The 21384-nt window shown below is 34.8% G+C and overlaps 1 protein-coding gene across 2 annotated transcripts in view; it reads left to right on the top strand.

Annotated features, from left to right (window-relative positions):
• MAP3K20 (mitogen-activated protein kinase kinase kinase 20) overlaps positions 1-21384 on the top strand; it is a 219088-nt gene that overhangs the window by 167651 nt on the left and 30053 nt on the right. For both annotated transcript variants that reach the window (XM_074215694.1, XM_074215695.1), the window contains exons 15-16: positions 1973-2035; positions 3415-3507. In XM_074215694.1, the coding sequence (XP_074071795.1) occupies positions 1973-2035; positions 3415-3507 (156 nt within the window). The remainder of the gene's footprint in view (positions 1-1972; positions 2036-3414; positions 3508-21384) is intronic.

The following is a 21384-nucleotide window of genomic DNA, read 5'->3' as shown; positions in this document are numbered from 1 at the left end:
ACGACATTGGTGTAGGCAGCTTCTAGGAGCATGATGTAGAGGGGGAGGAATAGGACTTCCCATCATCAGAAATGTTAGTTTTACTCTTTGATATTCTATCATTAAAGACTTATTGTGTTCAAAACTCCTCAGTTAAAAAATAAAAAAGCAGGGGCGGCTAGGTGGCACAGTGGATAGAGCACTAGCCCTGAAGTCAGGAATACCTGAGTTCAAATCCTTACCTGTGTGGCCTTGGACAAGCCACTTAACCCCATTTGCCTTGCAAAAACCTAAAAAAAAAAATGAAAAATCAGATACTCTCAAGATTGTAACACCTGGACAGAGATGAGTGATAGGAAGACCTTGATGGGATGGGCCATAGGATCAATTCCAGAAATCCTCAAGAGTGAAGAAGTGAGAAGTCACTGAAAGCCCAAGTTTGCCTTAGTGCCCTGCAATCAGAATTAGAATTGTTGAATCAGAATTTTTAGAGCTAGAAGGGAAATCTTGAAGGCCTCAAGAGAACAGCTCATGGGTGTAGTCGAAATAGGTTCCAATCAGGTCTCTCCCACCTTCTACTTGTGTGAACTAGACAAATCACTCAACCTCTAAGTTTCTTCATCTGTATAAGGGAGTTGATTTGTTGGTTTCTAACATCTTCAACAATTCTAAATCTATGCATCATGATCCTTATTTTGCATTTGAGGAAATTGAGTTTGAGTCCCTCAGTCTCAACCTACTTCACTCTGACCACTGTGCAGAGGGTCAAAAAGACTGTACCCTGAAATATAGAAAAATCTCCTCAAATGAAGTAGGAAAACCAAAAGCTTTTGCTGTTTCTTTTCCTCCAGGACTATTCTTCTAAGCTTACCCACAGCTCCCTTTTTTTCTGTACACTTGAAGCTCCCATGTAGAGGAATAAGGTCTGTGGAAAAGGAATTGAACACCCAATAAGTATTCATTACATTGTCAAGTATCAACAGCTTTCATTTTTCTTTTTTTAAAAAAAGGCATCTAATTTCCTCCTCTCCTCCCCAATTTGGTTTTCCTCCCTACATGAATAACAATATGTGCTGTTCACAGAAAAACTGAATTACACCTGATGAGTATAAAAAAATTCTTTAGCAATCTTTTGTGTTTCTTCAGGGGAGGGAGCTTTGGACATATCCACATGAAAGTCCTTAAAATATAATAAGCTATTTAATGGAATTTGAGCTTTAGTAAATAGTCACTGATGCGATGTTCATATACATTGTTGTTTTTCTCATAGTTTTCCAGCCTCATGCACTAAGCAGGGACTTAGCTGGTCCCTTCTACGCTGTCAGTACCTACAAGAATATTTTGTTTATTTCTTACTTTGATTGTGCTTGCCCTATGCACAACTTCATGTTTTATTAAATAAGTGCAAACTACCTATACTTCTTTGGATAGGGATAAGGTGAGATCATCAACTCCCAATTAAGAAATATCTACCTCAGGTGCAGTTAGGTGGCACAGTGATAGTGCACCAGCCCTGGAGTCAGGAGTACCTGAGTTCAAATCTGACCTCAGACACTTAATAATTACCTAGCTGTGTGATCTTGGACAAGTCACTTAACTCCATTACCTCGCAAAAAAAAATTTTTTTAAAAGAAATATCTATCTCTGTGACTTTTAAGCTTAGATAAAGCTAGAACTCCAGGAGGTTAAGTCATTTGCCCCAGATCACTCAACTGTATTCCTCTTGACCCTGAAGCTAGTTTTTGTTTGTTTGTTTTATTCATTCTATCACATTGCCTATCTCTTTGGATCCTACTTTGGATAATATGATACATTATGCTGCATATCTCTTGAATGCTGGATAAGTTGAATGTGAGATTCCCTATAGGATTAGGGTTTGCATTAAAGCCTTTGGTCTTTCTATGCTCTGTTGGTTTTAATCATGATCTTATTAGTGTAGGATCCTGAGTAACAGGCACATGATTAATTTGATTAATTTTAATTTTTCTTACAGTCAGCCATTGAGAAATTAACAAATGATTACCTCAATTTATTCCACTTTCCACCACTAATGAAGGTGAGTGAAGTCTTCTTTTGTTAAAAATTTTGTCAAGTCAGCAAGCATTTATTAAATACCTGTTATATGCTAAGCCAAATGTTGTACTGGGGATACAAAGAGAGGCTCTCAAGGTTCTCATAGCCTAATGGGAGAGTCGACCTGAAAACAGCAGGTATGTATAAGCAAAATAGATGCTGCATAATTTGGAGATATTCAACAAAGGGAGGTCATTAGCATTAAAGGTTCAAGAAAAGCTTGGTAAAAGTTGAAATTTTAGCAGGAACTTGAAGAAAGCCAGGTAACAGAAATAAGGAGAGAGTTAAAAATGCTTAGAATGGAGATATGGAACATCTTGTCTGAGGAACAGCAAAGAGAAGTAAAGGTGTACCTACAGTTACTGACCCAGGACACATTCAGAATCCCTATACCTGTCACATACACTTCTCAATCTACCAATGTCGGTAAAAGTTTTTGAAGTCTTCTTTGATTGATGGAGGTGAAAAATGTTATCTCTACTAAACAAAAGACTCTTTGAAGTTTTAAAAGTTTGGCATGAAAACATCCTTGACACCTGTGGGTGGAAAGATTAAGATATTTATGATAAGGAACAGCTATCTGGGCTTATGAAATCTAAGTATTAACATTTGTAGTTAAGGACCTTGGACTCCTGAATTTCTCCAGGTTTTTACCGAATATACAGGGTCCAAAAGGAAAGCTCCCAGAAGTTCCCTGTGGCATCACTTGCTCAGGGACCTGAGAAATTTTGTCATTTTGTATATTGTCAGTCAGATGTGTTGTTTAGTGGACATAATTAAAACCCAATCTGTTGAATATGCTAAAAGTATACTCACATACTTTGCTGAAAAATCATGGTTCAGGGACAGGTATGATGAAAGCTCTTTGCTCAGATTCCCTAAAGGCCCTCCATTTTCTATGCTAACATTCTAATAATCTCACTTGGGAAGCCCTCGCTAGGTTCAGGCTATTTTGCAATCCCACCATGTCCTTTCTGGCTGCTTCCATAACAAGTAAGTGGAAATAGCTCATAAACACGTTGAACATGGGGAAGCTTTCAAGGTGAAGTCCCACAATGCATCTCAATGTGCTAACTGCCTCCCTGGTGGCAGGTGAAGTTCTTAAATTTTTCTCTGAAAAATAAGACAGTGACATTTGCCTTTGAGTGTAAGAGAGCATGAATTTTGCCAGATTCTCAAAAACTAGAATATGTCACTTTCCTTGAATTATATACTTGAATTCCTAGGAAAATCTAATAATATTAATAGTGAGATAGCAGACAGGAAAGGAAATCTTTGCTAAATGAGAGAGATCTTCCCTTCCCTTGAGGTATAAAAATACAAGACAATAACTTAGATTATGTGGTTCTCTCTTTATTTTAGGATTGCTCAGGTGAACTAGAAGAAAATGAAGAAAAAGTTGTAAACCTTGAACTTGTTTTTGGTTTTCATTTAAAGCCTGGGACTGGTCCACAGGTAAACTAAATTTCTTTTTTGTTTTTAAATTTTATTGGCGTCTTTTATATTTTACATCTTGGGAATTTCCTGGCATACTTGCTCCTCCCCTAGCTTCCAATAAGTTATTCTTCATAACACAGAAAATCAACTAAGCAAAACCTACTGATGAAATTACTGGATCTGATAGTATACATAACATTCCATAATCTGCATTCCCAACTTCCTTCCTGAATGGGGGAAATTATTTTCTCCTATTCTCAGAGACCAGGATTGATCATTTCAAATAGTCTGAATTAACTACCTTTTTGGTTTATATTATTATACTCATTGTGTTTATTTCTCCTTATTCTGCTTATTTTAATCTGCCTCACATATGTCTTCCCTTGTTTCTCTGAATTCCTCATACTCATTATTTCTCTTGGACAAAATAATATTTCACCACAAAAGTTCAATTTGTTCAGCCATTCTCCAAATGATAGGCTCCTCTTCTTTCCATTTTTTTTTTTGCTACTACAAAACATAATGGTAGAAATATTTTTGATTTTCTGTTTTTGTCCTCCTTGGGGCTCAACTATATATTTCAAATCATGTGGCTGCTTCAAATTTACTTTATTCCATTTGTAAACTTATTTGAATTTTCCTTTATTCTTTAGCTCCCTAATCTATAAAGTTTTCTGCCCTTCAATAGGGATATTAGCAGTGTTCTAAATTAATTTATAACTAATATAAAATACAATTTCTAGATTGGAGCATTGCTGACCTCAAAAATTGCCTCTGGCCTAAATCTTATGGTATTGCCAGTCCCCACAGTAGAAAACACAATCTTATTTTTTAGTATAGGGAAAATTTTTGTAGTATAGCTTCCTGATTGCACATTTCTATTAGAATATTTTATAATAAAGTTTAATAGATTAAATTGTGTAAGAACCTATATAAATGTCAGCATCCCAAATTCAGGACCTCTTATAATGCTGGTGTAGGGGGGAACAGAACCAGGATCATATTATAGTTAGCCATATAAAATCAGACTTTGATCTCTGCGTTATCATTCAATTTGCCTTCTGTGTGCAATTCTCAGTATGCTTTCCCTAAATACTAGTGTCTTAGGTAATTAGGAAAATGGCAATACCATCAAAAGAAATAGGAAAGTTAGAAGGAAGGGCAAGTTTGACCACAGGAAGTTTGAAATGTAGTTGAAACAGCCAGTGAGCGATTGGATTTGTGGAAATGAAACAGGGAGAATCCAGTTCTTGAGGAATCATCAATTTAGAAAAGAACATTAAAACCATAATAATGAATCTAGAAGATAATAAATGAAGAAGACTGAGAAGTTGTCATCTAAAAGATAGGAGTAGCTTCAGGATAGAGAGCAGCCTCACAAAATGTTAAGAAAGGAGAGATTATCATAGATCAGCTGGCAAAGGGTGTTTAATATTGTCAAATGGAGCAGAAAACTCAGAGTTTGAGTTCCAAGAAGAGGCCATTAGGATTAGTAATTATGAGGTCATTAGTGACCTCAGAATAAGCAGTTTCAGTAGAATGCTAAAGACAGGATTGTAAAGGATTGAGAAATTCTTTGATAGAGCTAGCAAGTATAGAGTAATTTTTCTAAAAATTCCAAAGTGAGGGGGAAGAGGCTATAGACAATAGATTGAGAAATAGGAAGATTGAGAAGTTTTTGTTGTTTTGTTTTTTGACTTTGATTTTTGTTATGTTTTGTTTTTGAGTAATGGGAATTTGAAAATGAGAGAGTGAAGGTCATGGGATTACAATCAGAGAAAAAACTGTACTGGAGGGGCGGCTAGGTGGTGTAGTGGATAAAGCACCCGCCTTGGAGTCAGGAGTACCTGGGTTCAAATCTGGTCTCAGACACTTAATAATTACCTAGCTGTGTGGCCTTGGGCAAGCCACTTAACCCCATTTGCCTCACAAAAACCTAAAAAAAAAACATACTGGATTTGGAGTCAGAGGAGTTGGATTCAGAACCTGGCTCTTCTCCTTATTACCTATTAGAAAATAAATTCAACTCTCTGGGACTGTTTCCTCAGTTGTAAAAGAAAGGGGTTCTGGAATCAATGACCTTTGAGATACCTTCCAGTTCAAAATCCAATGAATTCCTATGATTCAAATCAGTATAGTACCTTCTAGATAGTGCAGTGGATAGAGTATTTCCAGTCTGAAGGCAGGAAGACTCATCTTCCTGAGTTCAAATCTGACCCCAAACACTTAATAGCTGTGTGACCAGGAGTTCTTCAGCTGAAGTCCATGAACCCTTTTATTAGCCTAGAGCTGGGATCTCTATGGCACTAGAAGGAGGAAGGATGGACCATGATATAAGGATGATAGATTTTACAGAGTTCATGAAGTTGAATAGCAAAAAATCCTAATCCTGTTTGCCTCAATTTCCAAACCTGTAAAATGAGCTGGAGAAAGAAATGAAAAACAACTCTATCTCTGCCAAAAAATGGCAAATGACATTACAAAGAATCAGACACAACTGATTGACTAAATAACAGCAACAAAATTGTCAAATAATCCAGTTTTGCTAGAACCAAGGGTGTATACAGGGAAATTATATGAAATAAAATTGAAAAAGTAAATGAAATTTAGATTGTAGAGGGCTTTAAGTGTCAAAAGTAGGATTTTTTAAAAAAATTATCTTCAGGACAATAGGGAGTTGTTATTATTAGAGTTTTTTTTAACATGAGGGGGATGGAAGGAATGCTATGATCTTAAGAATAAGAGTTCCTCAAAGACAGGATGAAAACCCAAGCATTGTCCTAGTGTTTGGATCACTATTTGAGATTTGTACAAAATTTGTCCCAGATTGTTAGTACTGTTAGTTCCATCTTTTCCTTGAAGGGATATTGGCTGCTCTCCTGACAGGAATTGTTGGTTCTTTTGCCGTGATTTTGGTTGACGAAAACTTAACCCACAAGTAAGAAAGATTCTGTGTGTGTGTGTGTGTGTGTGTGTGTGTGTGTGTGTGTGTGTGTATTTTTTTTTCAACTGAAGACATGCTTTCGATTAATTTTTTAAAAACAATAAGTAACATCTGCCCCATATGTATTATGCCAGATACATGAGATTTCTCCTCTCTTCTTTCATTTGAACATCAGGAATGATTACCACAAAAGTGTACATAAAGCAGGAGTTCTTCAACTGAAGTCCATGAATCTTTTTATTAGCCTGGAGCTGGAATCTCTATGGCACTAGAAAGAGTAAGGATGATAGATTTCGCAGAGTTCATGAACTTGATTAGGAAAAAATATCTTTATTTTTTTTCCCATCTTGTAACTGAAATTTAATATTTCCTTCAATAATGAATTAAAAAAACTTTTCTCTTTTCCTGAGAGGGAATCCCAAACTGCTCAAGGTTTCTATGACACAAAAAAGGTTGAGCCTACGTTCTAAAAATTAATACCACACCTTACTGTCATGTTTTTATGTCCTAGGCAAAGCTTTACTTCATTTTTTAAAACTTTACTGTAACAGATTTTTTTACTGTTTACAATGAAAAAAAGAAAGAAAAATTTCCTCTTATGGCTCTTACCAGAGCAAAATTTTAAAACTTTAATCCATAAATTAATTTCAATGAGGAAAGCAATGAATTTACTAAGTTTGTTTTTTTTTTTTTAGGTTTTTGCAAGGCAAATGGGGTTAAGTGGCTTGCCCAAGGCCACACAGCTAGATAATTATTAAGTGTCTGAGACCGGATTTGAACCCAGGTACTCCTGACTCCAGGGCCGGTGCTTTATCCACTGAGCCACCTAGCTGCCCCCGAATTTACTAGTTTTGATACGGGAAAAATTAAAGATAAGTTTATTTTCAATGACATTAGGAAGTAATGGATGATTCAAGTATCTACTCTTGATAGCTATGTATGAATATATCGGAATTCTTGTACCCTACTGCTACTTTTGCCACTTCCTTCTTCCCAACCAGTTGAATTAGTTCTTTCAGTTATTAATGGCAGTGCAAAATAAGGAATTAAAAGGGAGAAATTTTAGAATTGACAACAAATATATTTATACTTTCTATCTATTGTTCTCTTTTTTGTTTCTTTGATGAGATTTGCCACCATAGATTCCAATTTTTCAATTCTACCCATTATTTTTGTAGCCATAATTTCTGCTCCTACAATTTTTATTTCTCTTTTGAGCCTTTCAGAAACAATGTGTTGTGGATCTATGTTCTCTTCACATTCTACAGGTTCCTCTGTCTCATAAACTACTGGGTTATTTTCCTCTGCTCTGCACTATTTATTTATTTATAGATGGCTGAATTCATTTTACTAGATCCAGAGATCATATTTCTTTCTGTTGTTATATCTTCTCTGATGATATATCTACTTATGTTCAAGGTTTTTGAGCTTTCTTCTTTCTGAGAGCTTTGGTAATATCAGCCTTCCCCGCCCCCCCCCCCCCCCCACACACACACACCAGTTTTCCTTTATTTACTATCTGACTATCCCCTCTGAAGGTTTCCTTAGGGACAAAATTCAAAGCATCTCAATGTCCTCCTGTGTTGGGCAATTAATGATTCCCCAGTCTAGATCTCTGCCCCAAGGGACTTATCAGAACTAGCCCAAGCTGTGCACCTTCCCTCAGTTTTTAAAGGAGTGGCGCACAACACCCTATTGGGGTGTCCTGTTCTGTTGAACTGTTTCCTCAGTTCTCTGATCCACCATAGACAATTTAAAGTTTTGAAGTTCTGTTCTCACTGTCATTGACAGTGAGCATTTATAAGCATGCAACTACCAGTAGGTTTTTGGTTCTGAAAGACTGTCATAGTGTAGCATAAGTCTGTCAGTGGAACTAGGATATCCATGGCACTTGAAGAGGGAGGTTATACTGGGATGTAGTGGTCTATTTTGTTCTAAGTCTGCATCAGATACTTGGGTCTGCTAGTGCAGTCTTGCTACTAGGTGAGTGGAAGGTGGGGGAGGAGTGTTGACTTAGCTTGGGGACCCTCAACATTAGTTCATTGGTTTGAAGGTAGATTTTTCTTTTATTTTCTTAAGAATTTTGACTATCCTAGACCATGAAGATACCTAAAATTATTTTCTTTGGTGTCTAATTTGTTATGTATTTTGTATTTTTAATAGTATTTTTTCTGCAACTACATATCAAGAAAATTTTAGCATAAATTTTTACAATATTATGAGTTCCAAATTTTTCTCCCTCCTATCTTCTAACAATGTTAGGCAATTTGTCATAGTTTATTCATGTACTTTCATGTAAAACATATTTCCATATTAAGTTTAATTGTAGAAGAAGACAGATTAAAAGGAAAAAAATCATGACAAAGTACAAAGTAATTTTAATAAAATGCTTTGAACTGTATTCAGAGTATCTCTTCTTTGTCTGCTTTTGATAGCATTTTCTTTTGTGAGTCCTTTTTATTTGTTTTGGATCATTCTGTGATTGAGAAGAGCTGGGTCATTCATGGTTGATCATCAGACAATATGGCTTGATACTATGTACATTGTTTTCCTGCTTCTGCTCATTTTGTTTGCATCAGTTCATGTGGGTCTTTTTAGATTTTTTTTCCTGAAATCTGCCTTTTTTTCATTTCTTATTGTTCAATCATATTCCTTAATATTTATAAACCACAGGTTGTTCAACCATTCTCTAAATGTAGGGCAGTGGCTCAGTTTCTAGTATTTTACCACCACAAAAAGGGTTACTATAAATATTTTTGCACATATAGATCCTTTTTCCTGTTTTATGATCATTTTGGGACACAGACTTAATAGTGGTATTGCTGGAGTAAAGGGTTGCAGAGTGTGGTGCCTGATTTGTTCTAGTAAAGTTCAAGGGGTCATAGATGTCAAGGGAAAATGTCCAATTTTCTATTTTGTTGGTCACATGACTGGGAAGTCTTGGACACAAAATATCAATGTGAGTAAAAAAATGAATCTGAATCGACACAACTATCCTACTCTTTATACAGGTCATTTTCCTTGTCATTGTCTCTCCTAATCAATCATTCTCTGAAACTCAAATATTTTGTTCATGAGAAAAACCTTCTGCTATCCTAATATTGTTCATAGGGATGGTCCTTTCAATTGATTAACAAGCTTTTATAGAGACTTGGTTTGTTTAGAGAATTTTACTTCCTTGTGGGAAAAATTGATGGAGAAGGTATAGTTTGAAATAAAAGATAAAATCCTTTCTCTTGAGGAACTTAAAATATAGTTGGGGAAACAAAGCATACTTTGACTCCTCCCTACTCTCACATTACCAAATCTTATCATTTCTATCTTCATCTCTTTCCTAGAGAGCTCCTTTTTACTACTGATAAAGTCAGTATCCTAGTTAAAGGTCCTAATCAACTCTCAGCTGTACTATTATAATTTTCCAATGGGTCTCCTTCCTTCAGTCTTTGTCTCATTCCAATTCATTGCACAGCCAACTTCCAAGATGACTTTTCTAAGAGTTCAGACATAGGAGTGCAGAGAAGGTGGTAGACTATAGGCATACTTCAGAGGGAAAAGGATCAATAGGTTATAATTGGATATAGCAAATTCCCTATCATTGGTGGTCTTCAGATGGAGACTTTATGACCACTTGTCAGAGATAGTGCAGAGGGGATTCCTGCTTCAGGTATATGTTGGACTATATCACCTTACACATCTGGAATTCTATAACTTAGCAAATAGTAGATTTTAGTAAAAATAACTTAAGTTCAAGAGAGTTTTTTCCATCAACCCAAGGTCCTTCATACATTTAGTCTCATTAATCCCCATGGCATCTTGGCTTAAGCTTTATAGATTAAAACTGCATTAAGATTTTAGGGATACCCTATATAAGGAGAGGTATGATCATACTTAATAAGGAAGAGAATCTGAGTAACTTACTTAAGGTGAGTGAAGAGTAGAATTGGATGGGACTAGATATTAGGTCTACTTTTTCTTATTAAAAATGTATTTATTGATATCTTCTGTTTATTGCAACAGTGTAAGTTTCATTAGTATCTTTCTCTCTCTCTCTCTCTCTCTCTCTCTCTCTCTCTCTCTCCCCTTCCCAGAGAGTTATCTCAAATAACAAATGGTATTTTTAAGACAAGGAAAATGAAGAGGAAGAAACCCCCCACAACATAAAGAACAGAACAGAGTTAGAGATAGCTTCTCATATCTTTTCTTTCTAAATATGCTTTTTCTTTATAATTTTGCAAGATTAACTTCCATGTTGTGGCAGTTCTTTCCATTTACATTATTGTAGTTACTGTATATATAGTTTCATTACCTCTGCTTCCTTCACTCTGCATCAGTTCATATGGATCTTGCCATACCTCTCCATATTCATCACTTACATCATTTCTTAGAGCACAATAATATTTCATTATATTCACATATCACAGTTTGTTTAACCATTCCCCAATTATGGACATCTACTTTGGTTCTAATTTTTGTCATTTCAAAGAATACTTCTATAAATATTTTGGCATATATGGAGATTTTTTTCCCTTATTGATGACTTTTTTGTAATATAAATTCATTAATGGAATACAAGTCAAAGAACATGGACATTTTAGTCATTTCATTTAGATAATTACAAATTGTTTTCCAAAACTGTCATACAAAGCTCCAGCAACAAAACACCAACATATCTTTCTTCCTACAACCCTTTAAACATCAAATAATAAAGTTTTTTGTCATCCTGCCAATTTGCAAGGTAGGAAGTAAAGTCTCAGGATTGCTTTGATTTGAATTTATCTTAGTATTAGTGATGTGTATGTGTGTATACATACATATATATATATATATATACACACACACATGTACTTACATACATATATGTTGATTGTTTCTATATCTTAAATGCCAAATACCTGAAAAATTTGATATAAAGATCTTTGCCCTTGGAGTACTTTTAGTCTAATCCTAGGTGCATTTTGTTTGTACCGAAGATTTTCAGTTTTATGCAGTTACCTATTTTATCTTTTGTAATTGATTCTATCTTTGTTTAAGAACACATCTCTTATCCATTGTTTTAAGAGGTATTTGATGTGCTTTCTTCTAACTTTTTATAGAATGATCTTGAATATTAAGATCATATATCTATTAAGATATTGGTTTAAAACTAATTTCTACCTGACTGCTTTCCTGTTTTCCTAGCAGTTTTTATCAAATGAGTTCTTTTTTTTAGTTTTTTTTTCAAGGCAGTGGGATTGAGTGGCTTGCCCAAGGCCACATAAGGTAATTATTAAGTGTCTGAGGCTGGATTTGAACTCAGGCACTCCTGACTCCAGGGCTGGTTCTCTATCCACTGTGCCACCTAGCTGTCCCTATCAGTACTTTCTTAAATAATTTGTTTTCTGCTTTATTGAACTCTGGATTATTGAAGTCAGTTGTTTTTGATATTTCCTTGTCTAGATTGTTCCATTGATCTGTCTATTTTTTAACCAATTCCACATAGTTTGGATGACTGCTGTTTTATAATATAGTTTGACATCTGGAAGTACTTTGCCTTCATAGTCCCTCCATCTTAACAGTCTAAATTTTGTAGTTTTTCCAAATGAAATTTGTTTTTTACCAAGTTCTATAAGATATTCCTTTGATAATTTAATTGATGTAGTATTAAAAGTATAAATTAATTCTAGTGGTATTGCCATTCTTATTATATAGAACAACCCAACTATGAACCCCACCTATTCCTCCAGCTATTTAAATGGCTTATATTTCTTTATTAATTGAATAGATAAAATGCATGAAAGTCTTTTATGTGTCTTGATAGGTTGATATCCCAGATACTTTATGAATCTTTTTGTTATTTGGAATAAGATTTCTCTTTCTATTCTTACAATTTGAATTTTATTTTTACTAAATCAAAATGCAGTTGATTTTTGAGGGTTTGTTTTGTAGCTGAAACTTTAATGAAACTCATAATTGTCTTGATTAGTTTCTTTGCTGATTTTCATGTAATTTTCATTGCATCAAAAAACATAATCTTATTTCCTAAGATACCTATCCTCAAGTGTTTAATTTCTTTCTCTTCTTTTATTGCAATTGTTAGCATGTCTATTACTTTATCAAATAATAATAGAGAGAGTAAGCATCCTTATTTTATTCTCATATTGATTGGAAAAGACTCTGGTGTATCCCCAATGCATATGATTCTTGCTTTGGGTTTTAGATCTATACTTTTTATATTTTTTAAAAGTTTCTCTATACTTATACTTTACTTTTTTTAGCATAAATTACTGTATATTGTATCAAAGGTGATTTCTGTCTACCAATTCTTTTTTTTAAATTTTATTTATTTGAAGCAATGGGACTAAATAACTTGCTCAAAGTCACACAGCTAGACAATTATTAAGTATCTGAGGTCAAATTTGAACTCAGGGCCTCCTAACACCAGGGCCAGTGTTCTATCTACTGCACTACCCAGCTGCCTCATGTGTTTACCTATTCTTAATGAAGTACATTTTTCACTGAACCTTTTGTTTCTCTCATATCAGTAAATATTTTCAAAGGATGATACACAGAGGACAGCAGTTCTCAAAGTATAGTCCTCTCTAAGTAGGGCTTTCTAAGATTTTTTTCAGGTAAAGGTTGAAATTATTTCATAAAAATACCAAAATGTTTTCATTTCTATTATGGTGGCTATCAACACATAAATGAAAACTCTTTGGGAATAGGGAACAACTATTATGTTCTAGGCACTGGACCAAGTTCTTTACAAATATTATCTCATCTGATCCTCACAAAACCTTGTGAGAAAAATGCTCTTCTTTTCCTCAGTTTATGCCTGGAGTCCACAACTAAGTGTCCAAAGCTGGATTTGAAAAATGAGGATTTCCTTATTCAAGGTCCAATATTCTATCCACTGTACCACCTATATATCTCTTTAGGGTCTTCAATAATTTTTAAGAGTAGGGAGGATTTCTAAGACCAGAAAGTTTGAGAACTGCTGGATTAGCTTATTCATTGTTTTGCATAAGATAACTACCATGTAACCTGCTGTCTAAGCAAACTACTTGTATTTTAACTATTTGGCCTGAGGTTCAACTGCATGAAATTGTTGTCTTGGACATATACTTTGAGCTGGCTTATTTTTTCTTACCCCATTCACATCCTGTTTATCTTGGCCTGCAAATTTTGGAAAGGATGCTCTGAAGTTCAAAAGAAACACCCTTCATACAATAAGTGAAGTTAAATGTTTTTTAAATTATTTTTATTTCTACTGTGCTGTTACTTCCTAATTGTTTCCTTTTTCCTTAAATCACTTTTCTTTGTGCCCTGGAAACAGGTAAAACAAATCAATACATTGGTCTTGTCTGACTATTGTTACCCCCTTCTATACCTATAGTTTTCTACCAAAGAGCAGAAAGCTTGCTTCACTATCCATCCTCTAAATTTGCAACTGATCTATACATTAATCAGAGATCTGAAGTCTTCCAATATTGTTTTCTTTTACATCATTGTGGTTATCAAATAAATTTTTATATTGAAGATCTACTACATGAAAGTATTATATATAGAAACAAAGAAAAAGATAAAAACTTCAGTCCACCAAATGCTTTCTGCTTTCAGTCATATGTCTAGTTAATCTTTAAAATCCTATTTGGGGTTTTCTTGGTAGACATACAGGCCTGGTTTGCCATTTCTTTCTCCAGCTCTTTTTTTTACTGTTGAGAAACCATAAACAGGGTTAAGTGACTTTCCTGGTGTCACATAGCTATTAAGTATCTGAAGCCAGATTTGAACTCAGGAAGATGATCTTCCTAACTCCAGGCTCAACACTCCATACACTATGGCACTACCTAGCTACTAGGGAATCATTAAGAGTACTGCCTTTTAGACCTCTGATGGTCCTAAGCCCCCAAAGCCCTACATAGTCATGGAACTCCTATTAGCAATGGTGAAATAGAAAAGGTTCTTTCACAGGTTTCTATGCTTCAGTGATATCTTCCCAGTCCTTTCATCTTTTCTTTTTTTAAAAACTATTATATTTATTTATTTTTGCAACTACATGCAATGGTAGTTTTTACCAATCTTTTTTTTTGTAAGGTTTTGAGTTTTACATTTTTCTCCCTCCCTCCTTCCTCCCCCCCCCCCCCCCCCACAGAAAGTGATCTGATATAGGCTCGACATTTATAACCAGGCTAAGCAATAGATGCATATTGATCAAGTTCATTTGACCTTTTCTTTAATAAAGTAACTGTAAATATTCCTGGTCAAAGGTTGATTTTCTTAACTATTGTGAGGAATGGAATGTTTCCACCTATAGTCTTTTTGCCCTCCCTAATCCAGGAAAGATTTGTGTCCTCCTTTAGATTTGGAAAGGAATACTTATCCTGCCCTCCTGATTCTAAAACTCATAAAAAAATAGCCAAGATAGATAGCATTGTAGAAGGGTGATTCTCTTCAATATCAAATAATAGAATGGTCTCCAGGGAACTTTAAGGTTTTATCTACTTTTGTTATGTATATTCTATACCCCTCCCCTTGCTACTGTATAAGTTTTCTGATCTCACTTAGCTTGGCGTGGTCATTGCCTCCACCTATAAATTAATGGTAAATCCCAGAGAATAAAGCTTCATACCTAATCTAAAAGAAAGTAACAGTATTAAATTACTTGTAGTAGAAATTAAATTTTAAAATAGCATAAAGTTATGACAATAGGGGAAATGTAGCACATTAATATTTTAATGCCATATTTTCTCTTAGTCTTGAATATTGAGTACCAATTTTCCTCCAGCATTTTGGGGGAAAGTGCTTGCTTTTCCTTCTTAGAGTAAAGGAAATATATAGGAACATCAACTGACCTCCCTGGATATGAGTTTCTTCATCTGTTAAAAATCAAAAAGTTAGACTGGTTGATCTCAAAGGTTTCTTCTAACTAAATTTATGACACATGTGTATTCAACTAATTTAGTTTAACAGATACTTATTAAGTGTCTTCTGTGGACCAATTCCTATGCCCGATTCTAAGAAATATAAATTCAACAATAGAATTTCTTTTAAGATATATTTATTAATACCCAGGATGTGCAATGTAATGTGCTATGTCTGGTGGGACATGTTATGTTAATGAGACAAATTCTTTGACTTCAGAACACTTACAACATAGGAATAGAAAATAGAGCTTACACAAAGATAAATGTAATACAAATTAGAACGCAATAGGTATAGCAAGTGCAAGAAGTTGGATGTCCAGGGAAGAAATAATTTCCATTTGACAGAATCAGGACAGATTTTTTTTGAAGAACTGGTTTTACAGATTTATAGTGTGTAAAGTTAGTCTGTAGACAGGGAAGGTAGGATGTGGAAGCTTTCCCAGCAAAGGGAAAAAGTATGAATAAAGGCATGGGATGTAAATAACCTTGGTTTGTTACAGTGTCATGTAAGGGGAAATAGTATAATGTTGAAAAGAGCCAAAAAGAGGATGGTCTTGAATGTCAGATGGATAGAGGAAAGTGACTACATGATTTAGAACAACTTCCTATTCTAAATGTGTGCCAGGAAGACCAATCTGGCAGTGGAGTAACACAATCTAGAGAGGGAGGAAACCAGAGAGAAGGAGATCTATTAGAAGGCTATTGCATTGTTTCTAGAGAAGTATAAAATATGAGTCAGCCAAAAAAACTCCAAATGAGGTAACAGGGTCAGACACAACTGAGCAACAACAAAAGTCGAATACAAAATTCTGAAAAACATACCTGTCTTTGTGAAGTTTACATAGTAGGTATCCTAGTCTAACAGGAAATAGAACATGATATGTATCTCTGAGAGTAAATAACAAGTATTCATTAAAAGAGGAAAAAAATTTCAAAACAGAGAACATATTCATGAACTGAGGTGAAAGGAAGACCAGAAAGAAAAGAAAAAAATGTGAGAAAATGAGACTCTATCCCTAAAAGAGTTTCAATTGCTCCTTTATTATTATTATTATTATTATTATTATTATTATTATTATTATTATTATCAGCTCCATGAATGACAGCATGGAGAAGCCTGATAACATTGATCCAGTATCCTGAGAACTTTTAAAACCTACTATGTTCCCAAGTTTTGTGCTCATTGTTTACTGAGTACCCTACTCAGTAGAGAAGTGTTTTCTATGGGAGCTTGCAAATAGGTAAAAAAAAAAAAATCAGAGCTTTCAACTTTTGCCCCCCAGTATGCTATCAAGACCTGCCCAGTTTCTAGTCCTACTTTTAACTTCATGGGTGAATTCACTTATAGTCTAAAACAGTTACTGTGAGGAATAAATAGAAAATCAGTAATAATGAACTTTTCTTAATCACTTAAACTATAATGTCATTATAATGGGGGAATTTGCTATCTTGCACATCAGGCTCAGTGATGACAGTTTTAATGGCATGAAAATTCTCTAAAATAGAATTGGAATATCTTATTTCTTTCTCTAGCAAAATTTTCATATGCCAGGTCTCTTAATATGTTTATTTGCCAAAGCATCTCTTCCTCTACAAGTAGAGTGATAATTGAAGCATTTTTAAAAGATCCTTGATATGTTCTTTTTTTATTCTGTCTACCTTAGGATAGCAAGCATATTTTTGGTTTGGTTTTATTTCATCACATATGATCAAGTATATAACAGGAAAAGTAAAAATTCATCATCTTCTCATCCTTTGCATAAAATGCATTTTGTTGGTCCAAACACTCTAAATCCTTTATTTTGGCTTCCCATCAGTAATCTGGGACTTTTGCTTTGGTGCCAGAGGAACAAGATCTTTCTATTCAGAGTAAGAGATTACTGCTCTGGCACTCTGTGGTTATTGAAATATTCAAATGAAAGGAATTTATTACCACTCTTGAAATCTCACCAGTAAGGAATTGTCAAAGAATAAATTGTCAAATCATGTAACCAGACCTTTCCAAGGCCTTTCTTTCATGAAGATTCGAGATGAAATTTCTGAAGGACCCATTTTTAGGTAATTCATTGTCTTTAAGTCAGTGTTGAACTGTTACATACTTTCTCCCACATTTCTTTCCCCACCTCTGTGTTCAAAGTAAAGGAAAACTGATAGAAACTGCCTTTATACACTTGCAAAATTTAATTGGTCATAGTGTTCTAACTTAGTGGACTATAGATTGAAGTGAAAGAAACAGACAAGTTATATTAACAACAATTCTTCCTATGTCTCCTTAAGCCATGGGCAACAGGGAGCCCCAGATCTGGTCCATCTCCCAACAACTAACCAATTCTTCAAGTCTTTTAGGGAAGAATTATATATTTCATAGAATCAGCATAGATTTAGACCTGAAAGGGTTCTTCTCCTACTCAGTTAGGAACAAGAAGAATTAAAACCCAGAGAAGTGATGTGTCAATGCCTCATTAACATTTTTTCTTCACCTTTTTCCACCCTTCACCAAACCAGAAGTATGTCTACATACCTTAAGCACAATGACTCTTTAGGGTTTGTTCTCTTTACTTTAAAAAAAAATTGGAAGTATACACAGGTGTGGCATCATACCTCTTTGTTTGTTGTGGCTTGTCAAAGTTGGATAGTTATTTCTCATATCAGGCATATTACAAGACTGAAAAACAGCTGGTTTTGAACACTGATTGAATTCTATCAAAAATTTGAATTCTTTCTGAAATGACTGAGAAATGGAGGATTAAAAAAAGGTTTAATTAAATTACAAGAGCATTTCTATCCATTATTAATAAAGATATTTACATTCTAGTTTGACCACCAAATTCCTATACTTAAGATTCACTGTAGTTTGGGAATAACACTAAATTCTTTTTATGTTGTTGTTTTTGGTTTTTGTCAAGCAATAGAGTTAAGTGACTTTCCTAAGGTCATGTAGTAAGTATCATATTTGAACTTAGGTTCTCCTGACTACAGAGCCAGGGATGTTATCCACTGTTCCATCTAACTGCCCCATAACCCTAAATTCTTATAGCCCATGCCAGGGGAATACTTGTATCTATCAAGTCCCACCAAAATGGAAAGATTTGAGGCCAGGCTTTCTGATATATCCATCACCCAAATAACTATGCTAGAACATCAGGAGATTTCAACAGTAACTCATCAAACCTATTCAAAAATGAATGGCTACCTGTGTCAATGGAGGAAGACAGTTCACATATAGTTGAAATTAAAGCTCTTTTGAAATACTGAAATATAAATAATATTTGCATGATATTTATCCCCAAGAGAACTTACAGGAGTTCAGAGGTGGGTGAAAAAATTTCTCCAAGGCTGCCAAGTCCAACTCTTACTTGAGTGAAAAAGAGAAAAATTCCATCTACAACAGTTCTAAGTGACCATGCAGCCTTTGCCTGACAGCCTCTTATAAAAAAGAACTCACTATATTCCAAGGTAGCCCTTTCTATTTTGTATAACTAATTATTCAAAAGTTTTTTTATTTGTTTTTTTCTGACCAATTTAAATCTGCCTCAGTGCTATAGCTACCTGTCTTAGTACCTAGTTGTTCCCTATGGTACTAAGAAGAAGAAATTTGATCCCATTTTCCTTCTTATTGTTGAAGACAACTATCATGTCCCTCTAAATCTTTAGTTCTCCTTAATAACTATAATAATAACTAATAATAATAACCACATTTATGTAGCATTTATTGTTCTACAGAGATATGTGTATATATATGTAGTAGTATAGTCTTAGAAGAGTTTCAACAACTCTGTGAGGGTGTCATTACTATTTCCATTTCGTCCCCACTATACCAGGTTGCCCCCTTTTCTGAACAAATCCATTTCCTTCGAGATCATTCACATAGAATGAACTTAAGGCTTTCAACTATCTTTGTATATATACACACTGAATATACATCACATTGGATACAGTGTGATGATGCCTTTCTTAAAGTCTGAGGCCTATAACTATCACAATATCTTAACTGTAGCCTGACCAGAGCAGAAAATAACAAGATTATGTCTCTCTTAATAAAATCTAAAGTCACACTAGAATTTTTAATTGCTGACAATGTTATTTGTTATTGAGCATCTCAAGATTGCTCACTAACTATACTTCCACCAAATCCTTTTGCAAATGAGCTACTATCTAAGCATTCCTTCCTCCATTGTGTCCCTGTAAATTTGATTTTTTTTTAACTCTAAGACTAGCCTCTTTTGAATTTCCCCCCACCCCATCACATTTATTTCAGTGTTGTAGTTTGTCAAGACTTAGATCTCAAAAACCTCAGGTCAGCATCCTTGTATATGTTACTTCTAAAGTAAAGAATTCTAGTAAATATCCATACTGGAACATTCATATCCTGAAATACACTAGTATGGACCCAGGGCTTAGTAGACTCTGAACTCACGTAAAACAACTACCTTTTAGTTGCACTATTAGGATGAGTATAGTCTGACTGTCATCATGGAATAACAGCAATGTAAAAACTGAAGAAGACCTTAGTAGTGACTGAATGAACCACTGTTCCTTTATAAGAAAGTTAGCATATGACATTACAGGTCACTGGGATTCTGTGAATCTCTGCATTGTGTGTGATGTCTAAAAACGTGCAATGTGTTGCTCCAGTAGAACTTCCCAGTGGATAGTGGGATCCAAGTATGGTTGAACCCAACCTTAATGATAACAAACCATCTGCTAGCAAATCCCTAGAGTAAGATTCCTCAATATCAACCTCAGCAAAAAAGGGGGAATATTGGATAGTCTTGAAATTAAAATCTTAAAAAAAAGATTTTTAAAAAAAGAAGTACTCAATTGTTTCAGAATAAATGCCTGGTGTCTTCTAGTTTGAAATGTAATCAAAGGCCCTTTAGCAAACATGGCAGCCCACATCCAGAACCATTTAATGTAGTCAAGTGTACAGTACATCCCAAGAAAGTGTATTTCACTTGATTGGTTTCACTCTGTTTTAACAGTATTTCTAAAGTCCCTTTTTCATACACAACTCAAACAAAAAAAATGCAATATAGCAACCTTATCTGTACTGGTGTCTCGTTGGCACCAATCTGCCCTGACCTTAGACACAGGCTATTGTTAAGGGTATAACGCATTTACATATTTTGCAATAAAACATCAGTTATTTGCATTACTGTGTCAAGTTTTATTTGATTCTTTCACCTAAAAATGACTCATTTTCCTTTCTTGTATTTTAAAAACCAACTACTCTAAGCTTGTTTGAGAATAATCAAAAATTGCCCATTTAGCTAGAAGTCATTTTCTTTTCAAAAGGCAAATGTTATTTAATCTTTCAGCTGTTCATTGTGCCATCATAAATACTTTCTTTTCAGCACAGTTGTGGGGACTGAAATGAGCCCACTAATTGCCTCCCATTTCGACTGACATGTGGTGGTTTAGTGGAAAGAGAACACAGCAGGGAGAAGGAAATAGGAGGCTGAGAAAATGAGAGCTAATTATTTTCACTGCCTCATGTCAGGCTCTGTGTCAGCCTTGTTTTTACAAACTGGAAGGTTTAGCACTAAATAAAACAAACTGGCGTCATGTTTTTATATACTGGCAGTGTCATAGAAGCAGCTGCACATCTCAGAGACAATATAATGCCTGCATTCGCATGGACACCATCTGACAGACACTGTGAGCCACTGTTAATGAGGATATCGCAGTGGTGCCAAGTGAAAGGTGCTGAATTATGTATGATTCTTCATCAGTGCAGCAATAGTCCTGTACATCATTATGAGACATTGTTTTGCTGAAGAGATTAAAACATTCTTAGTTCCAGACCCTGCAACCTATACACGCGAAAAGAGGTTATTAATGGAATTTTTAGGGAGAGTTTCTTGTGGATTTCTTTTTTGGTTTTTAAAAAAAAAGCCCTCATGGGACAAAGCCATTGTGGGTCATGACACTGTATATCTAAAGAAGAGAAGCAAATTAACCACACTTGTGTTATCTTCCTTTTAAAGCCAGCATAATAAAATATAGTGTAAGCGGGGTTATCCATAATGATAAATAACCCAGGTGCTG

The sequence above is a fragment of the Macrotis lagotis genome, chromosome 1 (assembly GCF_037893015.1).
Source record: "Macrotis lagotis isolate mMagLag1 chromosome 1, bilby.v1.9.chrom.fasta, whole genome shotgun sequence".
Classification (NCBI taxonomy): Eukaryota; Metazoa; Chordata; class Mammalia; order Peramelemorphia; family Peramelidae; genus Macrotis; species Macrotis lagotis.
This window is presented reverse-complemented; position numbering and strand designations above follow the sequence as displayed.